Source organism: Camellia sinensis, chromosome 13 (genome assembly GCF_055761805.1).
Source record: "Camellia sinensis isolate YWXY chromosome 13, ASM5576180v1, whole genome shotgun sequence".
NCBI classification, from domain to species: Eukaryota; Viridiplantae; Streptophyta; class Magnoliopsida; order Ericales; family Theaceae; genus Camellia; species Camellia sinensis.
Window position 1 is genome coordinate 35,250,123 of NC_138973.1, and position 26,654 is coordinate 35,276,776.

Below are 26,654 nucleotides of genomic sequence, written 5' to 3' on the forward strand. Positions count from 1 at the left end.
TTGATTAACTTTATCTTTTAATTTTTGTTTTTCTTTACATTTGTTAGAATAATAACCTTTTTTTATCACAGTTATAACAAGTAATATCCTTATTAGATTTAGATTTTGAATGGAATTTTTTATAATATTTCTTTTTGGGTTTAGTATAGAATTTATCATTTGATTTTGAAGGTGAATAATTATTTTTACGAGAATATTTGTAAGATGATTTATGTTTATCGTACTTATGTTTTTTACGGTGAGAAGGTGCTACAGGAGGTAAACCGTATTGTTCACGGAAATTACCTAATTCGTATTTAGCCTTATGTTTATCTTTAGAAGCTTTTTGACTAAGTTTAAGATCAATACACATTCTTAATCCTTCTTTTTGAATAGTACTAATGATATCACCATAAGTTAAATTATCATATTCAATAACACCAGTAGGTTGACTACGGACATCTCTAATTTTGTGAGTAAAGAGACTAGGTAAACCATTAATAAATTTTTCTTTCCAAAAGGATTTAGTACAATATTCTCTTAACATAACTCTAGAGGTAAATACATCTTTATACCATTGAAAATCGCTTAATGTTGGACAAGTAAGGTTACTAAGTTGATCATATATGCGAGAATATATATTAGTAGGGGTACCTATGAAATGTCTGACTATGGTATAGATTAATGTATTAATTCCATCGGGTTTATAATAGCCAATAGTTTCATCAAATATAGATAAATCATTTTCATCTTTTTGACTAGCATGTAAAATTGATTCGCGTTGATCTTCATTAAGATATTTTTCCCACCAAGATTTGAGCATACCAGTAAAGCCAGAAGTAATTAAGGAAACAATTTCAGGTTGAGTATAATCAGGGTAGTTACTAAGATAACTATTTGCAACCATAGATAAATGATTTAATTTTTGCAGTATTTGATCTTCGCTGAGACCATTAATATTCCATTCGTATAATTTTTTAGCAGATACAGAAAATTGATTACTAAGATTATTTTCTTCATTTTGGAGATCAGGGGGAGTAGGTCGTGAATACCAATTTTTGGTGAGCGTTGTAGGATTAGGTTTAGTATAATGAAGTTTATTCAGAGTAGTGGATTGAAATTGTTAAGCTAAATTATTAATTTCATTATCAGTTGTGTCAAGGTCTGAATGAGTAGAAACAGATTCAAGAGTAGAATGTTGGTTTAATACAGTAAGACCTTTCTCAGTAGATGGAGAAGCTTGTTCAGAGGTAGTTAATTTAGTAAATAATTGTTCAAAAGCTTTGATAGTAGAATTATCGCGGGTGACTAAACTATGACGTTTAGAACGGTTACTAGGTAAATTAAGTAATGATTGGTCTAAAGATTGTTTAGTAGATGTATTATTAGCCGAATAATAATCTAAATTGGTTTATATTTTATCTAATTGTTTACCAATGATTTTTAGACATTGATTAGTATAATTATTTTGTTCAATAACTTTTTTGATTTCAGGGTCAGTGCCAGGTAACTTAAAAGGGAGGCTGGGACTTCGGAGCCGTGATGATCAATAATTATGGTAGATAAAGGAGGATGGCTAGAACTAATAGTAGTAGTAGGAGAAGTTTTCCATTTATGTTTGGTAATTGTTTGAACTTCTTTATAATGGTCTTCTAAATATTGTATAAAAGTAGTTTTATAAATTTCTTTAATTGGTAAACATGATATATTCCAACTTAAATCAATTTTATCATTTTGTATTTTTACATCTTCTTCATTTATTACTAAACCTTGATTAGGTATAGAGGGTAAAGTTGTTGACCTAGAACTAACTGAAGAATTACTTCTAAATAATTGACTCATTTTATCTTGAAATAGTTTACAGTGAGCTCAATACACTGTCTAATTTTATCATGTTTTCACATACGATGTTTTCACATATACCCAGTTCGGAGAACCCCTAAAATCCAATACTTTAGGTGGTGATAAGAATTTAATAGTAACTGTTTGACCAAAAGCTTGAGTTGTTATTCCTTCACTAGATGTAGTAAATGGATATAATAAGAAAATAAATGGTGTGCCTAAAATAACTTTATCAGTCATATTTCGAATTAAAACAAAAGAGGTTTTGAAAAAGACATTATGTTGGCATATATGGACTTTAGGTAATTTATTAATTGAAATATTTTTTTAAAAAAATTAAATAAAAGTTAATTGACATAAATTGTGTTTTTTTTTTTCATTATAATTATGCAAAAACCCTAGCCACCGCCGGTGGTATGCAAGAAACCCCTAGCCGGCAACCCCCTTCTTCTTCTCTTCCTTCTCATCCCACCTCAAGAAGTCCCCTGCAAAACCCTAGCCACAATCACGAAGAGAGAGAAAGAGAGAGAGATAGCGACCTAGCTCTGGTTAGGGGTGCCAACGGGCTGGGGCTGGGGTGGGGTAGGGGATCACACTCCCCGTCCCCGATCCTCGATAGTGAAAATTCGACCGCCCCCGGCCCCGATCCTTGACGGAAACCTATCACCACCCCCGCCCTCGCCTATTAATAGGGATCAGGTTTCCCCGACCCCGAAAATTTCCCGCCCCACCCTCAAAGAAAAAAAAGTGAAAATCAAAAAATCAATCACCTCATTTTCCATATACTATCAAAACAACTGCAATGGTGAACAGTCTTATCACAGAACAAACTAGTTGTAGAGCCAACCTCATTTTCCATATACTAACAAAAATCAATACTCCCCCAAACCTAACCTACTCAATGATGAAGAAAGAATAAAATAGTAATAAAAAAATGAAATCTTTTAATTGAATAAAATAATGAACAATGATAATGGGATATCAACAACAAAAAGAAAAACAAAAAATAGATCTATAGAAGAGAAAGTTTGAACTGGATTGATTGTGTGTAGATCTATAAATATTATATGTATTTATACAAAGATCTTCAAATTTCAGCGTAGATCCAAAGATAAAAGCCGCGAAGGAGACGTTACAATCGATGGCGAGCAAAGGCGAGACCGCACCCACAGCGCCAACATGGATTGGTGTCGGTGCTTCGCCTCAGATCTGCACTGGGCTCATCATTCCGCGTCGGTGAAACCTGATTTGGGATCTACATTGGTCTGTGATAGTGGCTTCGGCAAAGGTGTGATTAGAAGCAAACCAACCTCATTTTAGGAAGGAATGAAGGAAATCGGAGGAATGAAGAGAGGGAGATCGACGTGATGGAAGGGCTTTAGAGAGAGAGAAAAACCGAGAGAGAGATGAGAGAGAAAGACGGTAAAGGTGTGTGTGTGTGTGTGAGGTTGTGTTATGTAACTTATGTTAGGGTTTGGTTAATATATGTATATATATAGGGATATAATAGTAATTTCAGTTTGGAGAAATGGGGACGGGATGGGGACGGGACGGGTTGGGGTCGGGGTCAGGGTCGGGGTCGAGGCCGGGACTGGAGAACGTCATCGTCCCCAGCCCGAAACATTATCAGGGATACATTTTCGAATACCATCCCCAGTCTGTCGGGGGTATTTTTCGGGGGAAAACCATTTTAATCGGGATTGGAGGGCTGGGTCCCCATCGGGCTAGGTTCAAATTTCCATCCCTAGCTTTGGTTGACCATTTTAGATCGTGAGTGTGTGTGAGAGAGAGAGAGAGAGAGAGCTCGTCAAATCGTCACACTGTTGATCCTCATCCTCGTCGTCACCATTTCAGATCGTGATGTGGTTTTAGAAAGAGAGAGAGAGAGAGAGAGAGAGAGAGAGCTAACACCGGTTCACGCCACCAGAAATCGCCTCTCACACTCTCTCTCTAAGGAAGAGAACAATGTTTGGTTATGGATTTATTTATTGGTTTTTTGGTAATATTTTTCTGTAAGCACCTCTCAGCCAGCTTAGAGATTTAAGCTGAAAATAACTTAAATAAGCTATAATCCATCTCTGAAAAGCTATATCAAACACTCCAAAATCACTTATTTTAAGCTATAAGTGGATTTAAGCTAGAAATAAGCTCTACCAAACAGGCACAAAGGCCCATCTCCTGATGGTCCTTGTCGTTAAGTCACCAAGTTGTAGTCTTTCCAATATGACTTCTTGTTTTTTTTAAAAAACTATTTCTACTGATAGATGCTTGAAAGTTTAGTTACCAAAACTCATGCTACCTTTTATTTGTCTCTAGATGCACGTAATTCCCTCTTCAACATATATCGGACAATTACAAGGCATATATCTTCACCAGGTAACTTGATGGATGCCATTGAGCATCATCTGTGGTCTCAATAGTTAGTAAAAGTAATTCAAAAAGTGATCAAATAATAAAGATTGAAACCAAATCACATTAAATTTAATCACACAATACACTATTTTCTAGATATATTTCCATTGTCAAATGTAATCATAAACCCTTTTTTTTTCCTGCAATTTTAGTTAAATCAAGAGATCATTATTTATTTATTTTCAGTCTAGCTAATAGGTTGAGAAAAAAACAATCAACCATCAAAAATCGCATACGATACAAATATCATCCAAACACAACATAAATCTATTATCTATAGATAGTACAATACTCTGCTATAGAAAGAGCTACAAAACACTTACAAGAATGGAGTCCACACAATAGTAGGAATCATACATCCCTATGAGGGTTTTGGGCCATTTCCTATGGTTGGATATGCGATTCCCATCATTTCTTGTTCCACGGAAGTTGACACTCAAAAACAGTAGTTGGCGAATCCGGCAACATGGAGGCCCATGTTGAGCAATAATGTCAATCATAAATGTCAGGATATATAATTGCCAATGTATGACAAATTGGACAAAGGGTTTGTAATTTTTATTCCATGAATTGATGAAGATCGTCTCAATATTCTCATGTCATGTTTTAATTCTACAGGAAGTCAAACATTTTCATGAATCTTATTTAACAAAACTAATAAAAGTCCAGTAAGTTGACTTGAGATAAAAAAAATTAGCCAAAGCCTATTTATATTGCTCAATTCATTCATGGCTGAGACCCCACCTAACGCATTCAATTTAGCCAAATCAATTTCAATTCATTATAACAGCTTGCATTCTAATTACATAATTTGATTAGTCAATACGGTTGTTAGTTCCTGGAAAGAGCCCTATTTGCGAACTATCAAAGAAATCTGCAAAAGCAATTTTCACAAAGCCCCAAGTTTTCATACTCAGCTGCAGCACCTAAAAACCAGTTCAGATCTCCATTTCCTCCTAGTTATCCCTTCAAACAACACAAAAAGGCTATACTGCAAAGAAACACACAAAAGAGAGAATGGCAGAGACTGCTGTGTTCAATATACTAGCCAACTTTTCACTCTTCTTTCATCGAGAGGTGAATTTGTTGAGTGGAGTTCAGAAAGAGATCAAGTACATTAGGGATGAATTCGAGCGCATGATGGCTTTCCTCAAAGTTGCTGACTCTATGGAAGAAAATGACCTGGAACTCAAAGTTTGGGTCAAACAAGTTCGCACACAATCATGGCACTGGATTCCGTGGTTTTGTTCGTAAGTGAAAAAATCTAGAAATCCCCTAGATGTTGATTTGTGATTATGTATCAATTTTAAGCAGTAAATAACAATCCCAATCAAACAATTAAGACAAATCGACACAACGATTTTACGTGGAAAAACCACAATTGGACACCTCCAATTGTGATAAAAAACCACGGCCAAAAGCCACAAAACAATCCACTAAAAAGACATAAAGGAATTACACAGGTATACTCTCAATTACCTAGCGAATCCACGCCCGAATTGAACCAACCTCTATGTGTCTCTTCCACCCCGTCTTCACCTCGAAATTGTCTTGACGATGAGCCACTCTAGAATCCACCAAAGCTTCAGGCTCAAATTCTTCAGAATCCACCGAAGAACAACTCTCTCTTTTGTGTAGAATGAACAAACAAACCTTTAATGTATTCTTCTTAACCCATAAGTTGAATACTTAATTAAACATCAAAGAAAACTAGCAAAATATCCCCAGATATAAACCTTAATATCCAAAAAGAAGATCTGGAGAAATAAGTAAAGTTTTGGGAGAAAACCAACTATTTATAGAAATCCAAAGTAATCCTAGTTTTGGAAGAAAATCAATTCCTTATAGAAATCCGGATTTTGAAGCTCGCTCAAGCGAAGCTTCTCTCGCTCGAGCGAGAACCTTAACTCGCGTGATTTCCATTAGTGCCTTCGCTCGAGCCACGAACCCTTCGCTCGGGCGAACAATGAGCTATTTCAGGTCTTTGTATAGACGCAATCCTTCGCTCGAGCGAGCAAGGGCGAACAGCCAACTTTGAATGCAATTTTGCATTTTGCTTCAGGCGCGAGCTCATAATCAGCAAAGTGACAATCTTAAAAGCATTAATATCACAAACTTCTCTGCAAGACTCGATTCGGGTTGAATTCGCATCTAATAAACTCATAGCCTCACTGAAATAAAAGTGCGAAAACAAATACAACTGAAAGGAGTTTTGTCAAACGGGATTGCCAAGAATAAAAACCTAACAATCTCCCATTTTGGCAATGTCGTGACAAAACACACCCAACAAATAAAATCCTAAAAACCCCAACCCATTACAGCCAACAAAAACAAATTTCTTTCTGACGGTCATGAGCTGCAAAACAACTATTAGTGCCACAATCTCGAAAACAACTATTAGTGCCACAAGAGTATAGGAAAAAACAATAAACATATGACAAGATTATCTTGAAGCATGAGATAGAAAACATGAATAAATGCGACTTGGTGATTTTAAAAACATGTAGCATGAATGGATGAAACCTAAGACACATGCACCCGCACAACATATAGCCAATCTCCCTTACCAAACATATCAAAGTGTTCATGCTAAACAACTCTGGCAATGAGAAACCATACTCCCTTACCAACCCAAATCAGGATCAACCAAACTCCACTAAAAGCAACCACAAACACTAAAAACAGTGAACAAGAAGAAAACGACAAAAAAAATATGGTGGAGCAAGCAAGAAATCTCAGATTTGTACCTTAAAACACACAAGATTATCCAAAAAGCACAATTACTAGTAAACACAATGTGAACAGTCTGTAGAAGATTCCTCATAAAAGAAAGTGATGCATTATGTGAAAAGCATAGATCCCATGAGAAAAGTGTGTATGTGACTCTTGGAGTTCAACAAACAGTAGATTCAATCCTAGTAGTGATCTGAAGTTGAACCTCTAACAAGAGAATCTAAGCACAACTAAGGAAAGTCAAATCACTAGGAATCAAGGGGTATTTGGTGAGTAAAAGCGGAGGCTCTCCCTCAATTAATGAATCCCTTTTTTTTTTTCTTTTGAACATTTTTTTCTTTCTTTTGCATATTTTTTTTTCTTTTCCTTTTTCTTTTTCTTTTTCTTTTGCACACTCATTAGCGGCTGACACGCTTAAGAGTATGGAAACCAAACCAGAGAAGCATGGATATAATAAGGATGGCTTGGTTGGTGACTCTAAGGTAGCCTTTTCCTCATGTCTGGACTACAAAGAACAAAGGGGAAAGCCATGGAGATGCAAAAAGATGGAAGATGGTTAAGAGACTTAACATCACCCATGATATGCTAGTATAGGTCAATTCCTCTAGAAATGCAAAAGATACCATGCCAGAAGTCCATAGAGAAAAAAAAATCACTAAGGCGGAAGGCTCCAAAATTTTCTAATCCAAGAGTGTGTACAGAATGAGACATACTAATCAAAAAACACACACTCTAAAATGAGTAATGACCACAGAAAGCACACACATTAACATGTAATAGATATTCTTATCAATTCCAATATGCACCAAGGACCACTCAAAAATTTCAAACTTGCAAAACCATATTAAGAAAATCTTTTTGGGATTTTTTTTTCAAAAATAAAGCAAGACAAAAAATGAACAAGCACACATGTAATGACAAAAAAACAAAAACACACAGAAACCCAAAAACTAAAACGACAAAACAAATTAACACAAGTCAAGTTTTCTCACCCAAACTGCTTTAGTACGAACAAAGTTGTGAGAATTGTAGTTCTTGCGTAGTGTCTTGACATTGTGGTTCCCTTCTCCCTCAATGAGAACCCGTCTTGACATGGTTTCCAACTTCTTATTCTTAGAACTAGGCAAATGCAAACTCGCTCCATGTTTGGTCTCAAGCACATCAAAATAACGAGGTCTAATATGACCCTTAACCTCATTACCACCAATGAAGTGTCTCCTATCCCACGAGATGTTAGAATTTCTTCCATCTCTATGAGACACTCTCCCATGCAACTTATAACAATAAGGGCGAATATGACCATGCATACCATAGTGATGACAAATAAAAACAGGGTGTACAGGGTGTACCTTCTTTTCTTTGACCTTACCAACTCTAGGAAGATTGAGAAGTCCATTCTCATGTTGAATTTTTTGTTCTCCCTTTCCTTGAGTTCTTGTATCATGAGATGTGGAAGCACTCTGTTTTTTCTCTTTCTTACCTCTAAAGCCAATGCCACTCTTGTCAGAACAAATTTGTTGACACCCAATGATATTGTCCAAAGTCTTTGATCCTCTATTCCAAAGACCAATGGTAGCCATAGCACACTTGAGTTCTTCCTCTTTCTTGACCATTAGTTCTTCCAAAGCAACTTGAGACATCTCGAGAATTTCAATCTTTTCTTCATATGTTGAATAGATTTGCTGTAGCTCATTCCTCTCTGTCTCATAAGTCAAGAGTTTTGCACAAAGAGCTTGTCGATCATTAGAAATCTTAAGGGCATCATTCCTAGCCTCGGAATCTCTTTCTTTAATTTGACATTCTCACTTTCACATGCTTTGAGTTTCGTAGTGAGTTTGTCATTTAATTTGGATAAGTTAAGAGACTCCTTATACAACTTTTCATAAGCTTGCTCAAGCTCTTCATCATCACTCTCCGAGGATTCATCATCAGTGGCATTCTCAACCGATCTCTTCGGATACTCTGTTCATCCTTCAGTTTCGGAAGCCGCCATGAAATCAAGGAATTGTTTATGTCCTTCTTCACCTTGATCTTCATTGTCACTTTCATCTTCATTAGATTCTGATTCATCATCCCAAGTGATAGTGAGGGCTTTCTTCTTCTTCAAACGAGTGGGGCATTCTGAAGCAAAGTGGCCAAATCCTTGGCATTCATAGCATTGGACTCTTTCAGAGTTCCCTTGTATCTTTCCTTTCTCCTTCTTGGCTATAGAATTAATTTTGAGTTTATCTTTGCCTTTGGATTTATGAGTATGAGTAGACTTCAAAAGATTAGGATTCTTTTTCAGAAAAGATTTTTTAAATTGTTTAACAAAAGTATCTGTAATCTTGGAATCTATCTCACAATCCTTATCAGAATCCTCTCCAACTCTATGAGCACTATTGAAAGCAATATCTTTTTGTTTCTTTTTGAAATTCCTATGTGCCTCATAAGTTTGGAGATTTCTAACCTAGTGATCCAGCTTGAGGTTGTCAACATCTTGAGCCTCCTCAATAGCCGTAACTTTTGGTTGGAACCGATCGGGCAAGGATCTCAAAATTTTTCCCACAACTTTGGATTCTGGTATTTTTTTCACCTAAATTGAAGCTGGAATTTACAATGTCACTCAATTTCGCATAAAATTCATCAAAGGTCTCACTATCTTTCATTGAAAGGTTTTCAAAACTTGATGTGAGCCTTTAAAGTTTTGAGCGTTTCACAGAAAGAGTGCCCTCATGAATAGTTTGTAAGATATCCCAAGCCTTTTTTGTGACTTCACAATTACAAATACGACTAAACTTTTTAGGTGTGACAGCGCAACAGAGAGAATTGATAGCTTTACTATTCCAGCTACTATTTTGGTAATCAATTGTGTCCCACTTATCGATTGGTTTGGGAAAAGTTACTCCATCAACAGTAATCGTTGGTTCAGTCCACCCATACATGACAGATTGCCAAACTTTTTCATTAATAGATTTCAAAAACGATCTCATCCGAGCTTTCTAAAAAGAATAATTGGATCCGTCAAGTAGGGGTGGTCGAACCATAGAATTTCCCTCACGTATTGAATCCATTATCACAAATCAAACAAGATCTCGCTCAAAAGTTTTTTAAAACAAAATAGAGCGACCCGCTCTGATACCAATTGAAAAAATCTAAAAATCCCCTAGATGTTGATTTGTGATTATGTATTAATTTTAAGCAGTAAATAACAATTCCAATCAAAAAATCAAGACAAATCGACACAACGATTTTACGTGGAAAAACCACAATTGGACACCTCCAATTGTGATAAAAAATCATGGGCAAAAGCCACAAAACAATCCACTAAAAAGATATAAAGGAATTACATAGGTATACTCTCAATTACCTAACAAATCCACGCCCGAATTGAACCAACCTCTATGTGTCTCTTCCACCCCGTCTTCACCTCGGAATTGCCTTGACGATGAGCCACTCTAGAATTCACCAAAGCTTCAGGCTCAAATTCTTCAAAATCCACCGAAGAACAACTCTCTCTTTTGTGTAGAATGAACAAACAAACCTTTGATGTATTCTTCTTAACCCATGAGTTGAATACTCAATTAAGCATCAAAGAAAACTAGCAAAATATCCCCAGATATAAACCTAATATCCAAAAAGAAGATCTGGAGAAGTAAGTAAAGTTTTGGGAGAAAACCAACTACTTATAGAAATCCAAAGTAATCCTGGTTTTGGAAGAAAACCAATTCCTTATAGAAATCCGGATTTTGAAGCTCGCTCGAGCGAAGCTTCTCTCGCTCGAGCGAGAACCTTAACTCGCGTGATTTTCACTAGTGCCTTCGCTCGAGCCACGAACTCTTCGCTCGAGCGAACAATGAGCTATTTCAGGTTTTTGTATAGACGCAATCCTTCCTCGCGAGCATGGGCGGACAGCTAACTTTGACTGCAATTTTGCATTTTGCTTCGGGCACGAGCTCATAATTAGCGAAGTGGCAATCTTGAAAGCATTAACATCACAAACTTCTCTGCAAGGCTCGATTCGGGTTGGATTCGCATCTAATAAACTCATAGCCTCACTGAAATAAAAGTGCGAAAACAAATACAACTGAAAGGAGTTTTGTCAAACGGGATTGCCAAGAATAAAAACCTAACAGTAAGATTTCTTTCTCCATCAAGACTTTAAAAGCTCGCTACCAAATTGCTTATAAAGTGCAAAGAATAAAGAACAGGGTCATCAATATTTCCATGGGACATCAGAGGTACCATGATAGATATGGTATACCAGAGCAACGCTCAAGGTCCATTGGTGTTAACAACGCATGGTACGATTGTCGTGGAGATGCACTTCTACATGAAGAAGCTGAGCTTGTGGGCATCGAGAAGCCCAAAACAAAACTAATTAGGTGGTTGGTGGAGGGAGATCCTAGAAGGTGATTTCGGTAGTGGGAATGCGAGGATTAGGCAAAACCACTCCCGTTAAAAAGGTCTACGATGATGCAGCAATAAAGAAGCATTTCCAGATTCAGGCTTAGATCACAGTTTCAGAATCATTCAAGATTGAAGAGCTCTTAAAAAGCATGATTCATTGGCTCTTTAAAGAAGTCAAGCAACCAATCCCACAAGGAGTGGAAACTATGGATTGGAACAGCCTAAAAGGAATAATAAAGGCCTTCCTACGTCAAAAAAGGTATGTGCTTGTTTTTGATGTTGTATGGGATATTCAAGCATAGCAAGTTTTTAGATATACATTCCCTGAGTGCAACTGTGGAAGCCGAGTAATGCTCACAACAAGAAATGCTGATTTAGCCTTATTCTCTAGTAGAGAATATAATGGCTATGTCTATGATCTCTAGCCCTTGTCTCCCCAAGAGTCCTGTACCTTGTTTTGCAAAATGACGTTTCACGTTTGGAAGGACTTTTGACAAACGTCTTGAGAAGATGAGAGGGATTGTTGCTTGCAATTGTGGCTATCAGTGGTCTTTTATCGGTGAAGGACCAGAGCAGCGTAGTAGAGTGGGAGAAGACCTATCGATGCCCTGGTGCTGAATTAGAAGGAAATAACCGACTCTTGGGCATGAAGAAAATATTGTCACTCAGTTACATTGATTTGCCTCACTATCTAAAGCTTTGTTTTCTGTATGTGAGTGTTTTTCCAGAGGACCATCTAATTGAACATTGGAGATTAATTTGGTTATGGATAACAGAAGGATTTGTAGAAGTAAAAGGAGGAGCACGTATAGAACAAGTTACAGAGGGCTACCTCAATGAGCTCGTCAATAGAAGCTTGATTCAAGTGGCGAAGATAAATGGTAAAAGGAGGATTAACTTATTTCGCATCCATGACCTTTGGCGTGAAATTATTGTCTTCAAGTCAAGAGAGCAAAACATTATAACAATAGCCAGTGAACGAGGCATGAGGTGGCTTAAAAGAGTCCAACGCTTGTCAATCCATGATCATTTGGAACATTTATAACAAAGCAAGCGTTTCACTCAGCTACGTTCTTTGCTCCTATTTAGCATTACATATTCACCAAGCATGTCGTCCATGCTTGCATCATTTAGAGATCTAAAACTGCTGAAGGTGTTGGATCTGAGTGGTGCCTCATTAAAGATTTTCCCAAATGAAGTTGTCAAACTAGGCCATCTCACGTATCTAAGTATAAATGGAACCGAGGTAAAAAAAATTCCAAAGTGAATAGGAAGGCTCAAGAACTTGGAAATCTTGGACCTTAGACACACCTACGTCATTGAGTTGCATGATGAGATCCTACATCTCCAAAGATTGTGTCATCTCTTGGCATTTCAAAATGAAGATAATCTTAATTATTATTCTTTTAATAATGAGTGTGGGTTCAAAGCCCCAGTTGAAATAGGAAATTTGACCTCCTTACAGAAACTCTGTAGAATTGAAGCAAACCATGGCAGTGGCAGCATTGTACCAAGAAAGATAAGAAAGCTAACCCAATTGAAGTCGTTAGGCATTATAAAGGTAAGATGTGAAGATGGTAGGGCACTATGCTCATCCCTTGAGAAGCTAATCAACCTTTATGCATTGTATGTCACTGCAACAGAATAAGATGAGATCATTGATCTAGAATCTCTATCTTCGCCTCCTCGACTTCTCCAAACACTATTCCTGAAGGGACGTTTAGAGAAGTTACCGCATTGGACACCTTTTCTTCACAGCCTAGTGACAGTGTGTTTATAGTGGAGCAAGTTAAAAGATACTAGTCCACTACAATATCTTCAAGGTTTACCCAGTCTGTTTTATCTTGATCTTGTTGAGGCATATAAAGAGGAGGAATTGTGTTTCCAGGCTGGTGGGTTCCTTAAGCTTAAGATTTTATTGCTTAGTAGATTAAAAGGATTGAGGTGGGTGATAGTGGAGGAAGGTGCAATGCCTCGTCTTGAAGAGCAATATATTCCAAACCAAACCAAGTCTTGAGTCCCATCAAATGGGGTCGACTACATGAATCCTTCCTCTCCAAGTGGCCCTATCAAAGGCCATTTCGTTAGTCAAATTAAGTAGATCCATATCTCTATTTACAACGCTAAGCAACGTTAATCTAGCTTACCCTGTCCCCTAACACTTCCATTTACCGTTACAGCATCGCATCTCTTCACTACTGCCTCTGTTGGTCTCTGTTGAATATGACCAAACCACCTCAATCGATTCTCTCTGAACTTATTTTCTATTGGTGCTACTTTTATCCATTCCCGAATAAACTCATTCCTGAATAAACTCATTTCTATTTCTGTCTTATCTAGTCTTGCCACACATCCACCTTAGCATTCTCATCTCAGCCACACTTATCTTATCTATATGCTGTTTCTTGGTTGCCCAACACTCTGTTTCATACAACATCGTTGGTCTAATAACCGTTCTATAGAGCTTACCTCTAAGTCTAGTGGGTATTCGTTTATCGCACAGTACCCCAGACGCACTTCTTCATTTACACCATCCCGCCTTAATCCTATGGGCCACATCCGCATTAATCTCTCCCGTTGTTGTGATAATCGACCCTAAATAACGAAAATGTTCACTCTTAGGCAATTCTTGGTTCTTAATCTTCACTTATCCTCTTCACTTATCATCTGGGTATTTCTTGTCAACTCATCTATAACTAAAGCAAAAAGATAAGGACTTAAGGTAGATTCTTGGTGTAACCTTACAATGATAAAAAATTCATTTGTCTCCCCAGCAGGCGATCTAATAGTGGTCACCACCCCTTTATACATGTCCCTAATCACATCAATGTAACCTTTTGTCACCCTTTTCTTCGCTAACACCCACCATATTATATCTCGGGACACGCTATTATATGTTTTCTCAAGGTCCATAAACACCATATAAATTTCTCTTTTCTTTTCTCTATACTTTTCTATTACTCTCTTGAATAGATAGATCGCTTCCATTGTTGACCTGCCAGGCATAAATCCAAATTGATTCTCTGACACCTCTGTTATATCTCGCAATCGGTGTTCTATCAACCTCTCCCACACTTTCATTATATGACATATTAGCATGATTCCTCTATAGTTGTTGCAATTCTGGACATCTCCTTTATTCTTATGGATTGGCACTAAAATACTCTTCCTCCACTCATCTGACATGTTCCTAGTCAATAAAATTTTGCTAAACAACCTTACATTGCTTGACTTATTTGATATGTCTAATATAATGGTTTCCAACTTCTAAGTTGATTAGAGACTGACAAGGTGCGAATTACTGGAGAATAAGTCACATCCCTGAAGTTTGGATTGGGGACACAAAAGATGGGCATTGGAGAGGAACTAATATGTAGAGGGAGAGAGAAAAAAAGTGTTTTTACCAGGTTTGAACTCTTTATATTCCGATTCCCTGTATTCTTTTTTAATCATTTTTTTCCCAAGTAGTTAATTTGAAATCATTTTTTTTCTTCTTTTTTTTTTCTGGCAAATAATTAATCTTTTCTGCAATTGTAACTTTCCCATAACATATCTTTCAGCAAAAATGGCAAATATGTTAATCATTTACAATTATGACTCTAATGCTGTGTTTGGTTAGGGAATTTGAGGAGGGATTTGGAAAAAGAAAAGGAAAAGGAGTGTGAAACTAGGTGAAATTTAAGTATGCTTTATTCACATTTCACCTACCTTTTCCATTTCCTTTTCCAAATTCCTCAACCAAACACAGCATAAGTATTCTAATTGATAGCATTTGTAAAATTGTTACTAAATTCAAACTTCTGTAGTTAAACTTATACCTATTTCTTTTCAATCTTTCAACGTGCAACTCGTTATAAGCTTCCTTCTTTTATCCCCTTACATCCCTATGACACAAAACACCACAATTAAACGCCTCTGGTCAAGTCAAACACAACAATAGGTTCATAATGAACCCCAAAACAAAATGACCTTGTATTGCAATTCTTTCAAACATGAGAATTCTTGTATCATTGCACCGAACTTGCACGTTTTTGTAGGTAAGTTGGCTCTTATACCATAAGAAACAAGCCCGCCGGGAACCTACCCAAAAAGATATGCACCCAATGCAGAGTTTTGATGTGAGACTCAGCGTATGCTAAAGTGGGTCTTGTGTATGCAAATTGGCTCTCATTTTGTTGTATGTTAAAAATAAGAGTAGACATTTTTACGAGGGAGATTGTGTTATGCAACTTGCTACTCAATTCAGATTCAAAGGAACTGTTTCACACATCTATTCCTGGATAGATTTTTATTTGACTCCATATCGTTTGGACATATGAACATGTTAGACAACAGCTAATGATTTGTATTTTCTGATCCTTTCCAAGGCAGGCTCCTCATAAAATCACCCAAAAAAAAGAGAGAGAAAAAAGAGAAAGAACTATAGAGAAATTGAAGACTTGCGCTATATACCATATGCCAACCAAATAACTAAGAAAATTGACAGATTCTGATTAAGTTCAATGACCAAAGCTGAATGCTTTTAGTGAAGTGTCAACAAAATTAATAAAAAGGATATGTGGATTTTTAAAGTGTTTGTTCGAAATTGTAATTTTTGTTATGGGAATTCCATCCATTAATAGGGACAGCAGGTCATGATTTGAAGAAATTGTGATGTTGGTCACTGTTTCCCAAATCACAGCAAAATCTTTACCAAAATATAACATGGGTTTTCTTTTCGCTACAAATTTACAAACAAAAATTCTAAGAGGTATTGATGCAACAACATGAATAAGAACACGACAGCAGGAGACAGAGGAGTAACAAGACTTGTGGACTCACAGGTTGAATTTTGTTGCGCCTCTCTCTGGCTTCTGTGTGTGTTTGAGAGAGAGAGAGAGAGAGAAAGAGGAGAAAGTAGTTAAAATAACCGCATCGTTTGATTTTTCAAATTTTATTTTTGATTTTTTTTTATAAACATATTGCAAGCTAAATAAATTTTATCCTTAAAAAAAAAATCTATAAGAAAATAATTTTTATTTTTTATTTTTCACAAAATTTGTTTTTAAATTTTTTTAAAACATATTTTAAAAACTAAACCAAGCATTTCCCATTTGAGAGAAATAAATTAGATTAAAATTATTTCGAATTCATAAGGGCTCAATGGGGCTCACCATGAATCCCGTTTCAATGATTCAAATTGTTCACCTTCAGGGTAGGCCCTAAGTTATTAGGAGCCTAAGGCAAATTTTTTAAATTAGGCTCTTCATATATCATTACCCCAAAAAATAAAAATAAAAATAAATTATTTGGATAAAACAAAAAAGATAAAAATTTATTTCTATTGGATTACAATTTAACAAAATTTAGATAACAAATATATATATATATATATAAAATAGTTGAACTTCAATTAATCAAATCGAATATTTATTTTTTAGCTTACCAATGCTATAATAACTAAAATTAATTGGGGGTAAGAATGAGAATTTTCGACATAATTCAAGCAATATATAAAATTAGCAAGTTAGGGTTGACTATTTTTCAACATGAATCCAAATATGACATGACTCAATAATATGAATTATTAGTTATATATTTTAATCCTCACCTTGGGACCGGCTCTGCTCACCTTGTAGAACTCTTCGTGCGTATTATCAGTAAAAAAAATTAAATCGATCTAATAATTATATATATATATATATATATATATATATATATTTTTTTTTATTTTATTATGTTTATCTTAAAAAAATAGATATTGACAAAATGCATTTTTTTTTTTATTGTATATTAACCTTTTTCATAGGAATCACCGTTTCCGCATATCTAGGTAATTAAGCTGATGTAGTTCATCATGTTATAATTTGTTAGTATTACCATCTTTCCTATGTGTGTGGAAGCCTCATCTACTTTATTGGGTAACCATTTATTGAATCAAATGGATCGAAAACAAGCATAATATGATCTCACTCACTGCAACCAAATGGATAAACTCGTCAATGAAGCTTGCTGGAAACTAACAATGGAATTAGTTCTAGGTCTCTTTTGATATTGACTTGCCTTTGGTGTGTCTGTCAAGACTGTTAATTGTTTTGGAAGTTCCACATTTTTTGGTTTGAATTTCATCAAGTAAAAGATCCAATATTAGCATTGAAAGTATCAATAATCAATTTAGAATCTCCTTCAACTTGATTTTTTTGCCTAATAGACTAATACATTCATCAAAGTGATAGCTTTCTAAAACCTCAATTTGATAGATGCCACTTGAAATAGCAGTCCTAATAGTACTCCTGTAATGATTTCCTGCAAATTTGGTTTATCATTTGACATTGAATTTATTAATAATCTAAATAGAATTATTTTGAAGATTTGTCTGATATAAAACAAGGTTCAGGTCTACTGCAAACATATAACCAATAATACATTATCATCACAGAATGAAAAGAGTCCTATGTTTGAGTTTGAACATTACAAATTCCCAGTTTTGAAACTCAGTTTAGTCCTTAGATCACCATTTCATCCTAATTATGCCTTCAAACACAAAGGCTACTACTGCAACAAACACTCAAAAACAGAACATGGCTGAAAATGAGGTGTTCCATCTACTAGCCAACTTTGTTGCACACTTCCTCCAACAAGAGGTGAATTTATTGAGCGGAGTTCGGGGAGAGATTGAATACATCAGAGATGACTTCGAGCGCATGTCCACTTTCCTCGGTGTTGCTGATGCTAAGGAAGAAAATGTCCAAGAACTCAAAGTTTGGGTCAAACTAGTCCGTAATGCTGCTTATGGCACTGAAGATGTTATTGACAAATTCAAGCTTCACCTTGCACATCATCATGACAATGGATTCCGTGGATTTCTTCGTAAGATTCCCCGCTTCATCAAGACTTTAAAAGCTCACCACCAAATTGCTTCTGAGGTACTAAGGATCAAGTCCAAGGACGTCAGAGATACCAAGATAGATATGGTATACCAGAAGGCTCAAGGTCCACTATTGTTAATAATTCATGGTATGATTGTCGTGGCGATGCACTTCTACTTGAAGAAACAAAGCTGGTGGGGATCAAAAAGCCCAAAAGACGACTGATTGGGTCACCGAGGGAGGTACTAGGCTGAAAGCAGTTTCTGTGGTGGGAATGCAGGATTAGGCAAAACAACCCTGGTCAAAAAAGTCTACGATAATGAAACGGTGAAGAAACATTTTAACAGCCATGCTTGGCTCACTGTTTCCGAGTCAATCAACATTGCGGATCTCATGAAGGACATGGTTCAACAACTCTTCACTGAAATCCTGCAACCAGTCCCTTCTGACCAAGGTTTTAAAAAGCGGCCGCAACCGTTACGTAACGCTGTTACGTAACGGTTTTGGCGGTTACCGCCACCCGTTACGGCCGTTTTTGCAGTGTGAATGAGATTCACAGGTGTGTCGGTTGTAGCGGCTATCGTAGCGGTCGTAACGGTGCCGTAACGGCCTGTTACGCACTGTTACGTAACGGTTCCAAACTATTTCTTTCAAAAAAACACAAAAAAAAGCTGAAAATGGGGGAAAAGGGATGGAGAGAAGAGGGAAGATAAAGAGAGAAAATGGAGGAGCAAGAGATAGAGAGAGAGAAAAGGGAAGATGAAGAACATGTTATTGATTTGTTGAAACTGTAAGACCTATGCTATTCTATTCAGTTGCTATCACTAAACCATTTTGTTTGTGTGTGTCTATCTATGTATTGTTTGAAAATAATAATAATAATAAGTGTGGTCATTATCTATTTGGCTTGGTAAAAATATGTATATATATATTTAGACTCTTATTTATTCTCTTACTTTTGTCATTGTTTATCTTATATATAATAGTTAGTGATTGATTTTTTGTATAATATAAAGTCATTAATTATTAAAATAAAATGTAAAAAACTCAGTTTATAGTTATTTAAAAATATGAAATATATTGAATCATATTTAAAAATTTACAAAAATTGATCAATATTTATTTTTAACCCAATAAATATGATCATGGAAAAAAAATATGCATATCGGTAAGTTTTTTTCAAATTGTGCGAAAAATAAAAAAATTCACGGTTTCGGTTACCGCAACCGTTACACTACGGCCTTTACACCCCGCAACCGCAACCGCGTCACCGCCACCGTTACGGCGACCGCAACCGCTTTTCAGAACCTTGCTTCTGACGTTGAAACAATGAGCATTAACAGGTTGAAAGGAATGGTTAAAGATTTTCTGCAACAAAGGAGGTATGTGGTTGTTTTCGATGATGTTTGGAAAGTTGGTGTTTGGGATGCTGTCAAATCTGTGCTGCCTGACAACAATTGTGGCAGTTGTGTCATTCTTTTAACTTGTTTATCTGATATAGCTTCTAGTACCTATTGCAATGAAACTGATGGTAATGTCTACACCTTGATGCCCTTGTCCACAGAGGAGTCTTGGATGCTTTTTTGCAACAAGACTTTTCGAGGGAACTTATGCCCTCCACACTTGAAGGAAATTTCCCATAAATTCCTTAAAATTTTTAATGGATTGCCGCTTGCAATTGTTGTGATAAGTGGTGCTTTGGCTATAAAGGACCAGAGCAGAATAGATGAATGGGAAATGATTTATCGCAACGCTGAATTAGATTTAGAGGGCAATGACAGACTAGAGAGCATGCAAAAAGCACTCTCTTAGTTACAACTATCTACCTGATTATCTGAAGACTTGTTTCTTGAACTTGAGCATTTTCCCTGAGGGTCAACAGATAATGTGCAGTAGAGTAATTAGACTTTGGATAGCAGAAGGATTTGTGAATGCTACCCGAGAGTATGACTACAGAAGAAGTTGCAAACAATCACCTCAATGAGCTATTCAATAGGAGCCCGCTTCAAGTGGCACAAAGATTTGCATACGGAAGGTCTCAAAGCTCCACATTTTTAGCATTTAAAATATCAATAATCAATTTAGAATCTGTTGAAAAGTAAACTTGTGTTTTAATATTTTAGGAGTTTCCTATATTTAGTTATGCTAATTATGGAGGAATAATGGCATGCACGTAATGGTGCATAATGGTGTGTTAAGGGACATTAGTAGTATGTTAATGTGTTAGTGGTTACAAAGATTAATATAATTAGTGGGTCCTAATGAAAGTGTGTGAGTTACATGTTAGAATCTAATATATATTCATGCAATCTATGTAATGAGAGATCGGAATGAGTAGAAGAATAAGAATGAGTATGCAATGATAATAATGAGTGAAATACAAGAGTTGTATTTTTCCTTCTCCAATTCTCTTTCAAATTTGTGTGAGTGATTGTTGTGTGGCCAAGTTCATTTCTAACAGAATCTCCTCCAACATGATTTCTTTGCTTATCGAAGTGTTAGCTTTCTAAAACCTCATTTTGATAGATGCCACTTGATATCCTCAGCGGTCATGATAGTATTCATGTAATGGTGTCTTACAAACTTGGTTTCTGATTTAACGTTGAATTTATTAAAAAACCAAAATAGAATTACTTTGAAGATGTGTCTGATATAACAAAAGGTTCAGGTCTACTGAAAACACCCAACCAATACATACATTCATATTAATAAACAATAAGTAACATCACTTCTACAATACCTAACAACACACAGCCAATACATACATATTAATCAACAAGAAGTAAACATCATATCTCCAATACTGAAAATACACAACCACTACACATATTAATACTAGAACTAAAAAACCAGGTACCTTACAACGATTAACATAGTTATACGCCAATATCAGGAAAGTCCTTCTCTTCGGGCGCAAGGAGAACCTGTTCTGCCTGTGCATCCATTGCCTCATCCACAGTGTCTGTACTTGCTGCTGTCCTCTGTCTTTTCCGGGCTGCAATCTTTTTCTGGATCACCATCTTCCAGATAGGGCCAGTGTTAGCTGATTTGAGTCGCAGCATATCATAATCAAATTTGAAATCGTCAACAAATTTAGCTGCATCTTTCTTAATCTGATCTTGGTTAGCCAGGACAACCATGTTACGATTGTCAGTATGACAATATCTATAACACAACTCAGATAAAATGGCCACAGCCAGTATGTTGCTTTTAGATTGCAGTTTTAGGAAATAACCCGGATCTACTATCCGAGCATATCTCCAAAATCTTGATGGAATAGAGCCTTGTTTGTGGCTTGGCCTGTCAAAACTCATGCATATTCTACCTATCTCATCAATACAATCTTCAGTTTCAGGTATTCGCAACCGTGCCAAAAATGGTCCTGTTGTCATCAGAGGCAATTTATGAATCACTTCAACAAACATCCGGTATGCACTCATCCCAGTGAGCTCTAGGTGCTGTACAATCACAAACCTTAAAAGTCCCAACTTGGTTTGGTCCGAATCATATTGATATCGAGTGTCTGCATATGCAACATGATTAACCAAAGTGTTTTTAATGTCAACACACGAAGAGAGTCCATGTTTGATCACTGAAAGCTCACGAATTGAGGGTTTGAAAGACTCAACAGTGAAAGAGCTAGTTTTGTAAAAAGAGAAAAACCCCTTCGCAATACGATCCATTGATCTCATGTAGTTGTCTACAGACTTGGTTATCAATTTCATCAGATTGGCAGAGAGATAACAAGCTGCTTTTGCACCCACATTATCATCGTCGTCCTCTCGACCTTGATTTGCTTCGCGACTGGGCTGAATTCTAGGTACCTTCCTGATGGGATTGGTCGATCGGAGCTTTGATTGGGAAAAGAGAGTGGAATTGGGATAATGGTCAGCCAATAATGGCAAACCATCTTCAAGGTTCGGCAAATGACAAGCCATAGACATGAGTAGATAGAGGGATTCTTCAGATATACCTTCCTTGATAGATTGTTGGACTTTCTTCCAATCTTGTAGGACAAGTGTTTGATCAGTGTAGGACTTTATTCGAACATACTCTTTCTTTAGGACATCCTCCAAATCGAAGTTCTTCTCGGTGAGTTTGGAGCTTTTATCTCTACTATTGGAATTGGAATTGGAACTCGAACTCGCAGTGGACATGTTTTTTGTGAGATCAGAGTGTGTTTGTGTGGATGGGTGTTAAGGTGGTTTGGTGTGGTCGCATCTTTGTAGTCAGCCTTTCCCTTACGACTAAGTTTAGGTACAGAGAACACAAACAAAATTTTACAACATAACTTTTTTTTTTTTTGATTGCTTTATTATTTGGGGAAATTATACATGGTGTCAGAAAAAAATTATAAAAAAATAATAATTATTATAAATATTAATAATTAAAATCATAAATTTTTAAAATTTGGTTTGAATGGTAATTTTCTCTTTTTATTTTTATTTTTATTATAGGAATTTAAAAAATTATTAACATGTGTTTGAGAAGTTGCTGTGATTCAATTTTTTTTTTTAATTGACGGCAAATTAACTTAATGACTTTATGATTTTTTAGTTTTTTTAGTTAAAAAAATGATTTTTTGGGAAGTTGCAACATGACTCCTATGTATTTTAGATTGTTTGGTGTAATTTGATTGTTGTGGCCTCATTTATGTTGGTAATTTAAATAACTTATTTTTCAAGATATGTGGGGAGTAGTACAGTTTGGGGGCATTCTATTTGCACCTAATAATTAAAATTTTGAAATTTTAATTCTTATTATATCTTAATGTAAATTTACTAATAAGGACAATACACATTAAACCCTAAAATAATTTTTTTTTTCTTTCATGGTACACCTTATATTCAAATCTCTTCATCTTCTTCTCCAAATTTTAATTATTTTCACTTTATCTTCTTCCTCTTACCAAAACTCCAATTTATCCCACCAAAACTCACCATTATCAACCAAAAAAAGAACCCTAGAACAATCTCGTGAGTTATCCTCTAACCTTTATGATGAGATTTTTAAAAAAGAATGAAACATGTTGATCTCTCAATGGGAAAACCACTTCACAAAACAACAATCTAAAAACGATGAAGCCATAGAAAGCATTAGAATCACCATGAGGGGAAAAACCAAGAAAACCCACTAGAGAGAGAGAAAAAAAAGAGAAAAAAAAGTATCCAACTGTGGAGAGCAAGCATAGTCTTGATGAAAAACAAAGTTTACTCAACAAAGTTCAAGAGATCCAAATGAAATCCGTATATGATATATAATATATATACATATACATACATACATACATACATATATATATATATATAGAGAGAGAGAGAGAGAGAGAGAGAGAGAGAGAGAGAGAGAGAGAGGGACCAATAGCTGAGAAGAGATGAAGGAATTTTTTTGAATTGATTTGTTGATTATTTGGATGTACCATAAATTATGATTTTATGTGAAGGGTACTTTGTGAAAAAAAAATTAGAATGTATTGAGAGTAAATTATAATTCTAAATAATTTAATAGGGAGTACTAAGAAATTGGGCATACTAAATGATTTTTTTGGTGTAAATAGAATCACACGTTGATGTGGGCTTGGTTTGGTAATTTGAATTGCTCATTTTATAAGGCCTATTTGCTAGTTCATCAATATAAAAAATAAAAGGGAAATTTGGTTATAAACCCCCCATACATTCCTTTCATTGTTAAAAGGACTAAGAAAAAAAATTATACTTTCTAAACTCCCTCATAATTATAAAGTCTTACATAAGGACAAAATTTATTATTTAAATATTTTATCATACTATAATATTGTCAACTAAATCTTTCCACCTTTTCCCCCCACTCTCTTCCCACTTTCTCTGTCTCTCTCCTCCCTCTCTAAACACAGCTTCTCTTTATAGGCATGTCAGAGGCCACCTCAGCTGCCGGAGCACCGTTCGCCAATGTATTCCAACCACCAATCGCCATGATTCCCAGTGCCACCCCCTCCTCCGCATCCAATGTTAGTTAAGCCTTCCATTTCTCTTCTGGAAACCCTAGAATCGAAGAAACCAGAGGCTTCATGCACCTCTACCATACTCCATTCACTTGTTTACTGGACTGAAATTCTAACAAAAGTTCTCCCTCTTCCTTCAGTCCTCAGGTTTCTCTCTCGATCACTTTCTTTCTCTAGTTCTTCTTCAATATATATATATATATATGTATGTATGTATATTGTATTGTGAATCTAAATGTCGTCTTTGATTCTTTGTGTAATCGTTCTTTACTAGCATCTCCAATTTCAGTCGTGCTCTCTCTCTGCCTCTTCCTTTAGTCCTCAGGTCTCTTTCCCGATCACTCTCTCTCTCTAGTTCGTCTTGAATATATATATATGTGTATGTATGTATGTATGTATGTATGTATATTGTATTGTGAATCTAAATGTTGTCGTTGATTCTTTGTTTCCAATTAGCCTTTTTTTTCTTTGTTAAAAGATCTTAGAGTAAAATTTGACTCTGGTTCATTCATGTAGTATGTATTTTATTTTTTATAACAGTAAAATTTTATTCTGGTTTAAAAACATGTTGATTTGCTTAACAATATAAAATTTTACTTTGAGTCATAGTAAACTTTATTCTGATTCAAAGTCAAATTTTACTCTGGTTAAAAACATGTTGATTTGCTTAAAAATATAAAATTTTACTTTGAATCATAGTAAACTTTACTCTGAATCAGAGTAAAGTTTACTATGATTTAAAGTAAAATTTTACTCTGAAATACACTGTGAAGATGGCTTAATAGGAAAGCTTATAGATATGAGGGTAATATAGTAAAAGAAACAAGTTTTAAAATATTAGGAGATTTTGAAAGTACCTATATAATTCTTGTCATTTTGAAAGACAAATTAGACAGTGAAGGGTCTATCACCAAATCTCTCAAAATAAAATTAATAAAAATATTAGTAATCATGTGATCAAATTAAACAATAATGCACGAATAAAATGGACCACAAAGCCTGATTTTAAGAAGAGACTATGTGTTCTCTTTTTTATATATTATTTTGTAATCTAATTATGTGATTATCAAGGTTTGATTAATATATTTTTTGTAAGGATAAATTCTTTTAAAGATCTTACAAATTGAAATGTTTAAATTACTGAAACTCGTCTGAAGTGAGCCCACAAGAAGGAAATTGCATGTTCAATTTATAGATGGGTGTTTTTTTTCCTAAAGATGTTGGCCTGTCTCCAATCTAATTTTGGTTTGTAAGCCCATCACAAGCTCTAATTTGATAAAATAAATTGTTCATTTTTTAAGAATCTACTTATATTTAGATTATTATTTAAAAAATTATATTTATCCGATAAGCGTAGACATAATTTCCACGCATTTGTTTATAAGAAATAAATAATAAGATGATTTTAAAAATATACCACTTATTTTTTTAACTAAATATCTGAAATTAATCTTTCTCTTTTTATACTAATGATGATAGTAAGAATTCAATCAAAAAATACTGCTAATTTTTCTTGATTACTAATGACGATAGTAAGAATTCAATCAAAAAATGCTGCTACTTTTACATCAAGAAATCCAGGGATTTTCCCTTCCTATTTCCGGTCTTTGGTTAATGGGCCAATCCCTGATAGTTGAAGAGTTAAGAATTACTAGTGCATTTTTTTACAATACCAAGCTAGTAATTTTAGTAGTCTAATAAAGAAAAAATTCAATTGTTAATGCCCAAAATCATATAGGTTAGTTTTTAAGAAAACAAAGCAGTTTTCAGGATCTAATTTACTAAAGAAATTAATCATACTTAACACATAATGTGATCATACTTATTATTGAACTAATCATACTTACCTCATAATGTAACCAAAATTTAGAATTTACTTGTGATTAAAATTAACCGTTCTTACCAATAAAATTAATCCCATTTTTTTCCTCCATAAATTTAATAGCAACACACAATCCTTTATGTTTTTCTTTCCATCTAGCAAGGAAAATTGATTTTGGGATTTTGATTTTTCACTCTTCCAACAAAACTCATCATACCTGTTGATCCATCAATCACTTTCATTTTGTTTCCACTCCTTTTTCACTTTTTTTTTTCCCCTTCAACATCTTTATTTTCTCATCACAACTTTCACTTTCTATGTCGGAAGAATATTTTGCTTTTGCTTTTCTTTGTTTCTTATTTTGTGATTAGTTTTTTTATTTTTATTTTGTGTGTACGAAAAAGCTAACCACGATAAGACTAATCACAGTTTTAAGAGTATTCGTAACTTGTAAAAGTATCCCTAACAATGTTACTTTTTTTCTTTAAATTGTGAATTCTCTATTTTAGGGGATCACTTTTTCAATTATTTTTTCCAATAATACTCTTTATTCTTTTTGTACTTTATTTAAATACTATTTTATTATTCTCTTTTAACTAAACTTATTTTTTAAAAAGTTAATGTGACAAATAAATTAGAGAAAGTAAAG

The 26,654-nt window shown here is 35.1% G+C and overlaps 1 protein-coding gene across 1 annotated transcript; it reads left to right on the forward strand.

Moving 5' to 3' along the window:
• The first annotated feature begins 19,532 nt into the window (after window positions 1–19,532).
• Window positions 19,533–20,015, forward strand: LOC145805298 (disease resistance protein RPM1-like). The gene has a single exon (XM_082900413.1). It carries the CDS (start codon window positions 19,533–19,535, stop codon window positions 20,013–20,015), a length of 483 nt encoding a protein of 160 aa, XP_082756539.1.
• The last annotated feature ends 6,639 nt before the right edge of the window (window positions 20,016–26,654 follow it).